Here is a 9,878-nt window from a genome sequence, read left to right on the forward strand (position 1 = left end):
CTTATCTTCTATTCTTTTTATCAAATATATGATTCGAATTTTGACCAAAAGATTTTTCGAGAAAAAGAAAATGCTAATAAATTAAATAGATGTCGTTAAAAGAATCGGAGATAAATAAAATGTTCACGAAGCAGTTGCGATCGTAGTACAATATATGTATATAATAAGACTCATGTAATATCAATTCAACAGCGAAAAGATAATGTTGATAGTATTCTCGTCGCCACTCAATGCTAATATTTGGATTCTAGAGAAAAATATCCTCTCTCTCTCCATCTATAAAATCGACTCCTTATCATCTCCATCACTACTACAGCAGCAGCATGGTTAGGATACCGGAGGTAAGGCTGAGCTCCGGGGGAAAGCCCATGCCGCGTATCGGCATGGGCACGGCGGTGTACCCTTTCGCCTCATCCGAAGCCATGCGCGCCGCCATTCTCAGGTCCATCGAACTCGGCTACCGCCACTTTGACACCGCCGCGCTCTACCAGTCCGAGGAGCCGCTCGGCGCTGCCATCGCCGACGCCCTCCGCGCCGGCGCCATCCGCTCCCGCGACGAGCTCTTCATCACCTCCAAACTGTGGTGCAGCGACGCCCACCCTCATCTCGTCCTCCCCGCCCTCCAAAAGACTCTTCGGTAGACCTCCAAACTCATCTCAACCTTCAAGTTCGACGTAACGCCTTGTCTTCTACCCCCATCTTCCCCGTGTTTCAGCAACCTGCAGCTGGAGTACCTCGACCTCTACCTCGTGCACTGGCCGGTAAGCACAAGACCGGGGAAGTACGAGCTGCCGCCGGCGAAAGAGGACCTCTTGCCCATCGACATGAGCGAGGTGTGGAGGGCCATGGAGGAGTGCCATGCTCTCGGCCTAACGAAGTCCATAGGCGTCAGCAACTTGTCCTCCAAGAAGCTGGAAACGCTACTCTCCGTTGCCAAGATCCCTCCTGCTGTCAATCAGGTACTGATCATATAACCCAACTAGCTGTATGATTCAATCTTGGAGATGGTTGCATCACGCGTACTGTTGTGTGAGGATAAGGTGGAGGTGAACCCTCTGTGGCAGCAGCAGAAGCTGAGGGAGTTTTGTGTGGCTAAGGGGATTCAGGTGTGCGCGTACTCGCCCTTGGGGGCCAAAGGAACGCACTGGGGGCAAAACTGGGTCATGGACTGTGGTGTCCTCAAAGAGATAGCTGCAGCCAAGGGGAAGACTCTTGCTCAGGTAATGACTGTGCGGTAAACATACACCAACACAAAAGAGGTGGGGTTTGGAATCAAACGCATTGTGAGCATGTGGACAGATTTGCTTGAGGTGGGTGTACGAGCAAGGAGACTGTGTTCTGGTGAAGAGCTTCAACGAGGAGAGGATGGTAGAAAACCTGGACATACTGGATTGGGAGCTGAGCGATGAAGATAAGCATAAGATTGGTCAGATTCCACAGCGGAAAGGGTTCCCTGGCTACGATTTCGTGTCTGATGATGGCCCCTACAAATCCACTGAAGAGCTGTGGGATGGTGAGATCAAATAAGTACTGGGCGGGGAAGACAAACCTGTCTCATGTCGTGTTCTTTGGATGTAGAACTAAGATTCTCATGTATGCTAGAATCTAGAATCATTAAAATAAAAAACCTGCTTCATCGTCTTTCTGGTTTTTCTTTCGGTTTCTCTTTCATGTTAGAATAGACTCATACGGGCAAAAACATAATCAGGATTAAAATATAATTTATAATTAATCAAAAATAAAGTGTATATATCTTTGGATATCGAATTGAATACCTCGGATATCATGAAGCCTCAAAAATTCGTACATGAATAAACTATATCATTCTTCCCTTTTCTGATTTTTCACACGAGAGTACTATAATAATGGTATTGAGAATCCATTATAAGAACTCGAATCCTATCATTATATAGATGAGAACAGAAAAACTAGATATAGTTAACTTGAGAGAGTCCCTCCAATTTAGATAGTCTCCCAAGATTATGATTCTTGATCAATAATTTTAATCAGTGCCCAATTAATTGTCAATTAAAGTGAAACATAAAAAAATATTATTATGATCATATATCTTAGTTTCATCCGAAGGAGAACTTTGATATGCATTTGCAGTTTATTTGCATGGCTGAATCTGATTATGTGATGACGTTTTTACTCAAGGTATTACTGTGAGAGTATTTTATCATGTATTTCATGATATATATTCCTGTGTCTCATCATTCGTGTGTTTTGTTTGGTCTCTTATTTAACGGATTAAACTTCTCCCATTGGTGTAAACAAGTCCAGTTTCACCTTTGTGTTTAGGATCTTGATTTGGCACTTCAAGTTGAGACGCCCACTGCTGTCACTAATATTAACAGTGATAAAGAAAGAAAAGACTTTCCATAAAGTTTGGAAAAGATCAAATAGATTAAGCTTATCGGTATGCGAATGATGGTTGCAAGTAGCATTAAGTCCACTCTTCCCAAAATTGATAGTGCAAAGGAATTCATGAAATTTATAGAACAGCATTCTCAAGCTGCTGACAATTCTTTTCTCGGTACATTAATGAGCAAATTAACCACCATGAAATTTGATGGTTCTTGTACCATGCATGAGCATGTCATTGAAATGATAAATTTAGCAGTAAAATTAAACTCTAGGAATGAATGTGGATGGGTATTTCTTAGTACAGTTTATACTTAATTCTTTGCCTCCTAAACAATATGGGTTATTTCAGATGAACTATAACACTATTAAGGATAAGTGGAGTGTTCCATAAGTTGACTAGTATATTTGCTCAACAAGAGACAAGACTTAAGAATCAAGAGACTCATTATGTTCATTTTATAAGTCATCAAAAAGATGGAAAGAACATGAAAGAAAGTCTAGAAAGAGCATAAAAAAAGGATTGCATAATGTGAACAAATCCTTCAAAGCAACTTAAATCCACAAAAAGGAACATATAAATCATAGATGTCATTTATGTAAGAAGGTAGGGAACTATTAGACAACTTGCCCAAAATGAATTGTTTGGTTCAAAAAAGAAAGATAAGTCTTGTGCTTTTATATTTATACAGAAATATTTTATAACAATACTTGTTGAATTAATTCCGACTCAACCAACTCCTATGATGGAGGATTCCTTACATTTCAAACCACAAAAACAAATGAAAACTTCGTTTACATGCCAAATCGAGACAAAGCTCTAGTTAAATGCGTTGGGAGTTATCGTATTATTCTAGATATTAGGCATTACTTATATTTGTCTCAAACTCTTTATGTACTACTTCTTTTTAAAACTAATTTCATTATCAAAACTTAATAAAATGATATTTTCTTTTTAAGTTCAGTTGTGGATCCTTCAGTTTATTTCAGAATATTATTATTGTTTATAGAAATGGTTTATATAAATTAATCCTCGATGGTCTCTTTACTGAGATATTATTTATTTTATATTATTAATAGTAACGATTTTATCCTATAATAGGTCATCTGTCATCGAGACCGATACCAAAGCAAGGCTCCAGGTCACCAACCCTTAAATGGTATCGTAGTGCATCCCAATGTATACCGCATCAATGACTGATGATAATTCTCTTACCTTACAGTACGAAGGCCTAGGGATCAAATATAAAAATGAACTCATCAGCTAGAGGGGGAGGGGGGGTGGGGGGGTGAGAACTTGTGATACACTAACCTAGAGAACTATTGACATACTAACCTAGTCATGCAGTTTATATTATTTGTTGAATCTCATATTTTGATGATGAAATCAATTGATGAGTTTGTGATCTAATCTGTATTTTGAGTGACATAGAACTACTTTCGATCAAGGAGAGGTAAATTGATTAAAGCAAGAGGAATCAAACGTTGAGCCGAAGTTGAACATGGTAGAAGATTGGATGATGAGCCAAAAGATCGATCGACGTGCCGGTAGAAGGACTTTGTACCATAAGTTCGGATATCGGGCTGAGGATCGAACATTGCACCAAGGAGATCAGATATTACGGAAGGTCAACATGCTAATTAGGCAATACGCCAATGGAGAGGACGATACATTGAAAGATTAGACGAAGCACTAGATGAACCAATGATAAGTCGGACAAAGGATTCATGTTTTGTAATCATTTGTCTAAATGAAAGTAGTTTAGGAGGCTAATTGAGTTAATTTTTTTATATAATCATACTAACTCGATTAGAGGCCAATTGGGACTGATTTGGGCTTATTAGGAGGCTCATTCAATGACCTAAAAGTTGGGTCAAGCGATGGTACCACCAGTCCAAACGGTGGAACCGCTAGAGGCTCAATATCCAAGATAGTCTTCGAGATTGTGTTAAGCGATGGTACTACCAAACTGGGTGGTGGTACTGCCCAATGTTAAGCAGTGGTATCGCTGTTAGGATCAAGAGTCGGGGTCGGCACTAAGAGGGGGGGTGAATTAGTGCAGCGGTAAAATCACGTCTTCAAAAACTTTTGTACGATAAAATCTATTTACGTTGAAAATGATTTCGGAAACTTCACTTTAAAAGCATATAGAATCATAATAACTAAGTAAAGTAGTTTGCAGTAAAGTAAATAGCAATAAGTAAATGCAAACCAGAGTTTTAGAGTGGTTCGGTCAACGTGACCTACATCCACTTTCAGCTTCCTCCTCCGACGAGATCATCGGCGTCCACTAGAGGTCTTCCTTCAATAGGCGAAGACCAACCACCTTTTAACCCCTCTTCTCTTTTTCATGGGTTTAGGAGATAACCCTTACATGCACTCACTTACTCCTCTTTCAAACTAGTCTAACACTTAAAAGAGGGAGAGGAGATTACAAAAGATTTTAGCAACGTTTCTTTCTTTTTAAACTCTTTGTGCTTGTGTGCTTTAACTAGGGATGAGAGGAGTATTTATAGGCTTCAAGTTAATTTAAACTTGGAGCCTAAAACTTTCCCATCACGAGTTCCCCAAGCACGGGCGGTACTACCGCCTGCGCTAGGCGGTACCATCGCCTAGTGTCAATCAACACTGACACTGTCCTGGGCGGTACCACCACCCAGGTCTGGCGGTACCACCTCCTGGGGGGCAGTGCTAGGCGGTACCACTACCCAGACTGGCGATATCACCGCTTGGCACCCTGCTAGGGGTGGTATAACCTCCCAGACTGGCGGTACCATCGCCTGACATAGTCTCAAAGACTGTGCCACAACGATGAGACTTCTTGGGGCATTGTTTGGGCCTCTTATTGGGCCCAACATAATTCTTACATGGGCCTAGCTGGCTCTAATTGGGTTGGCCCAAATCCAAACCCAATTACGTGCTAACTACTAAATCCTAAAACATTTGCTAAGCAAAACAAGTCCCTATGTCTATTCTTCTAGCGAGCTTCCAACGAACTTCCGGCGAACTCCTGGACTTCACGACGATCTTCTTGGCGAGTTCCGACGAGCTTCTCTAGCAAGCTCCAAGACTTCTTGGCTGGTTCCTCCAGAACTTCCGATGAATGTCTAGGCTTTCGACGAACTCTTGAACTCCCAACGTAATCGCGTCCTTGACTCCGGGACTTCATTTTGCTTCATGTCTTACTATCGTAGTTAATCCTATACATGTAAAAACACACTTCGATCTAGACAATTAATACTAAGCATTAATCAAGTTGTCCGGCATGTCATTGGTCACTCGACGCTTCGTCCGATTCTTCGGCGCATCATCCTCTCTTGCGGCCTATTGCCCAATCGGCTAGTTGACTCCGTAACTCTTATATCCTTGGTACAATATCTGCTCTTCTTGGCCCGATGCCCGAATCCACAGCCCGAAGCCTTCTATCGATATGTCGACCGATCCACCAGCCCGACGTCCAATCTTCTTACATGTTTTCCCCCGGCATAACATGATTTTTCCTGCTTTAATTGTCTCATCCTGATCGAAGCATCCTACGTTACTCAAAACACAGATTAAAATATAAATACATATCAATTGGCTTCATCATCAAAATACGAGATTCAACAATCTCCCCCTTTTTGATTATAACAACTAATTGATGATGGAGTTAACCTTAACTCTCCGAGTTGAAACAAACTCCCCTTATCAATATGCCTTATTGATAGAAACTCTTGGATTCAAAAATCCAAGCAAATATGTCATGATCAAATCATACATGACATCAATATACTTCTCCCCCTTTGTCATCAACAAAAAGGATAAGTCCAACTATTCATGTGTTTGGAAATATAAGTTCAACTCATTGCATAAAAAACATAATATCAAGTTTTATCATCATGCAATTTGAAGCTAGAAAAGTTAGCAAGTGTTACATCATGCTTAGAACATTCAAGCTATCAAATTTTAAATATGTAAGTTTTATAACATACAAGCTAGCAAATTTAAAGATGTGCAAATTGACATATTTTCTTTTCTTTACGATGTGCAAGATACCATTTCTTTATAATGTTCAAGATAGCAAGTTCTACATTATGCAGGCTAGCAAATTAGACATGTTCAAGAAAGCAACTCTTGCTTCTTGAAATATGCAAGTTACAAGCTAGCAAATTTTTGCTTCCTTTGCAATGTTTGAGCTAGCAATTTTGCTTCCGTTGCAAAGTGCAAGTTAGCATATTTTGCATCTTGAGCTAGCAATATTTCTCACCCTTTGTCATTGTCAAAAAGAAGGAAAGACCCTTTATATCAATTTCTACATCATGACAAAGGTAAGTAACAATTTTATTTGTGCACCATTATATTTTCAAATTAAAACATACATAATTTCAAAACCATACATTTCATTTTTCATGCATGATAAAATAAATCAATCATTATTACGATCATGATATTAAAATTTTTAAGCATTTATCAACATTTTGATCATGATACCAAACATTCATCATTTAAAGTATTTATAATACTAAACATACATCATTTTAGCAACAAATCATAGTATTTTAAATCATGATGATATTTAAATGTCAAATTATATTGTATCCCATATTTCATGCATATTTTTATTTCATCACGTTCATTTCATCTCATCAAGAAAAATTAATTGGGTGATGAATACAAGGAGTTATACAAAAATAAATCATATGATGAGAAATAAGATCATGTGAATACCAAAAGACATGATTCATATATTAAATTCCCTCTTAAATGAAATACCAAGAAGAATTGTAGGAGAACAATTAATGAAAAATCTTCATTCATAATAAATCTTAATTTATACATATCAAGGAATCAAGATGAATAAAAATTTATTCAAATTTAAATCATCAAAATCATTTTCAAAATCTAAGAGATTCGTAAAAATGATACAAATGGATTCATCAAAATCAATAAGATAGAGAAAAATATTTTTCAAAAAATATTTTTCTTTTTTTAATTGTCTCAATTCATATGATTTATTTTATTTATGCCAAATAAAAATATGTATCATTTTTAAAACCGAAAGTGTAAGATTTATTATGACAAAGATCAATAAGGCACTTTCATTATGGTAAAGATCGATAATCCATAAATCGCAAGATTCATCATGAATTATAAAACCATTAAACATGCTTTCAAATCAATATACTCAAGTTTGTGTATGAAAATATACATCATAAAAATCGATAATCCATAAATCTCAAAAATCATCATACATCATTTCGAAAGACAAACTCATTAAACATGATCATTATGCATTAAATTATCAAGCATGATTTCATATTTTCAATCAAAATCATTTTGTTTGTTTATCATAAAATATACTTTTTTATGATTATTTTTAAAATCATTGGAATGATAAGCATAATTCCTAATTTTTGTATTTTCATTATTAAACATTATTAAACATGTAATTTTCAAGAAAAACAACTAAACTAAATTAAAAATAACTCATGAAAAATATTATGTAATTTCAAAATAAACTAAAGGCATTTTGATTACCTCAACGTTGAAAGCCGTTAAGGCATAGTTTGCCATCTCGCCTTTGTTGATTTTCTCCTCATCTTTGGAGTAGCTCGATTCATCCCACAGTTCCTTTTTTTTCTTGCGTTCAAAGAAAATAGTTACGTTCTTCTTGTTCTTTAATTTTTGTTTCATTAACTTTTTAAAGTTCATGAGTAGTTCAAGTTCGCCATCACTTGAGCTTATGCTCGAGTGATCTTCAAATATTCTAAGTTCGAAATCCTTCCTGTTCTTTGGAAGGTGGTTCTCAAGTTCTTTACGTGCATTGCACATCATTTCATAGGTCATTAAGGACCCTATTAGTTCTTCGATTGGAAATTGGTTCAAGTTTTTCGATTCTTGAATAGCCATTATTTTTGAATCCCAACTCTTATTAAGAGAACGCAAAATCTTATTTATAAGTTCAAAATCCGAAAAACATTTGCCAAGAGCTTTTAAACCATTGACGACATCCGTAAAACGGGTGTACATGTCAACAATGGTTTTGCTCGACTTCATTCGAAAAAGCTCAAAATTATACATTAAAAAATTAATTTTTGAATCTTTAACTTTGCTAGTTTCTTCATGTGTGATTTCAAGAGTGCGCCAAATATCGAAAGTCGTTTCATAAGTAGAAACATGATTAAACTCATTTCTATCTAAGGCGCAAAACAAGGCATTCATAGCCTTTAGAGAAAACGTCTATATGCCATTCATAGCCTTTGCATTTAGAGAAAACGTCTTCTTCTCCAAATCATTCCAATGGTTCATTGGAATAGAAGACATTTGAAAACCAGATTCGACTATATGCCATAAATCAAGATTCAATAAAAGCAAGAAAACTCTCATTCGAGTTTTCCAATAAGTGTAGTCCGTCCCATTGAAAAAGAGAGGACGAATGAGAGAGTGACCCTCTTGAAAGCCGAAAAGAGTCATTTCTATTTGGGTGTTGAACCAAATTAGAAAACGAGGCTCTCATACCAATTGTTAGGATCAAGAGTCGGGGTTAGCACTAAGAGAGGGGGTGAATTAGTGTAGCGGTAAAATCATGTCTTCAAAAACATTCATATGATAAAATCAGTTTACGTTGAAAATGATTTCGGAAAATTAACTTGAAAGTGTATGGAAGCATAGTAACTAAGTAAAGTAGTTTGCAGTAAGGTAAATAGCAATAAGTAAATGCAAACTAGAGTTTTAGAGTGTTTCGGTTAGTGTGGCCTATATTCACTTTCGGTTTCCTCCTCCAATGAGGTCACCGATGTCCACTGGAGGTCTTCCTTCAATAGGCGAAGACCAACCACCTTTCACACCCCTCTTCTCCTTTTCACGGGTTTAGGAGATAACCCTTACAAGCACTCACTTACTCTTCTCTCAAACTAGTCTAACACTTAGAAGAGGGAGAGGAGGTTGCATAAGATTTTAGCAGTGTTTCTTTCTTTTTAAACTCTTTGTGCTTGTGTGCTTTAACCAGGGATGAGAGGGGTATTTATAGGCTTCAATTTGATTCAAACTTGGAGCCTAAAACTTTCTCATCCCGGGTTCCTCGGGCACGAGCGGTACTACCACCTACGCTGGGCAGTACCACCGCTTGGGGGGCAATGCTGGACGGTACCACCACCCAGACTAGCGGTACCACCGCTTGACACCCTGCGAGGGATGGTACAACTGCCCAGACTGGTGGTACCATCGCCTGACACGGTCTCGAAGACTATGCCACGACGGTGAGACTTCTTGGGGCAATATTTGGGCCTCTTATTTGGTCCAATATAGTTCTTACATAGGCCTAACTGGCCCCTAATTGGGTTGGCCCAAATCCAAGCCCAATTACGTGCTAACTACGAAATCCTAAGACATTTGCTAAGCAAAACAAGTCCCTATGTCTATTCTTCTAGCGAGCTTTCGGTGAACTTCCGGCGAACTCCTGGACTTCACGATGATCTTCTTGGCGAGTTCCAATGAGCTTCTCTAGCAAGCTCTGAGACTTCTTGGCTGGTTC

At 38.0% G+C, this 9,878-nt stretch overlaps 1 protein-coding gene across 1 annotated transcript; it reads left to right on the forward strand.

Moving 5' to 3' along the window:
* Positions 1–302: 302 nt before the first annotated feature.
* On the forward strand, positions 303–1,641 carry LOC135587793 (deoxymugineic acid synthase 1-B-like). The gene is made up of 4 exons (XM_065079562.1): positions 303–637; positions 716–959; positions 1,041–1,220; positions 1,300–1,641. Exons 1-4 carry the CDS (start codon positions 324–326, stop codon positions 1,525–1,527), a joined length of 966 nt encoding a protein of 321 aa, XP_064935634.1. The 5' UTR covers positions 303–323; the 3' UTR covers positions 1,528–1,641.
* Positions 1,642–9,878: the final 8,237 nt, after the last annotated feature.

Source organism: Musa acuminata, chromosome BXJ1-8, assembly GCF_036884655.1.
Source record: "Musa acuminata AAA Group cultivar baxijiao chromosome BXJ1-8, Cavendish_Baxijiao_AAA, whole genome shotgun sequence".
NCBI lineage: Eukaryota > Viridiplantae > Streptophyta > Magnoliopsida > Zingiberales > Musaceae > Musa > Musa acuminata.

Coding starts and splice junctions, on each gene's coding strand:
- LOC135587793 (XM_065079562.1), top strand. CDS start 324: ATGGTTAGGATACCGGAGGTAAGGCTGAGCTCCGGGGGAAAGCCCATG. Junction 638..715: donor GCCCTCCAAAAGACTCTTCG/GTAGACCTCCAA, acceptor CCCGTGTTTCAG/CAACCTGCAGCTGGAGTACC. Junction 960..1,040: donor TCCCTCCTGCTGTCAATCAG/GTACTGATCATA, acceptor TGTGAGGATAAG/GTGGAGGTGAACCCTCTGTG.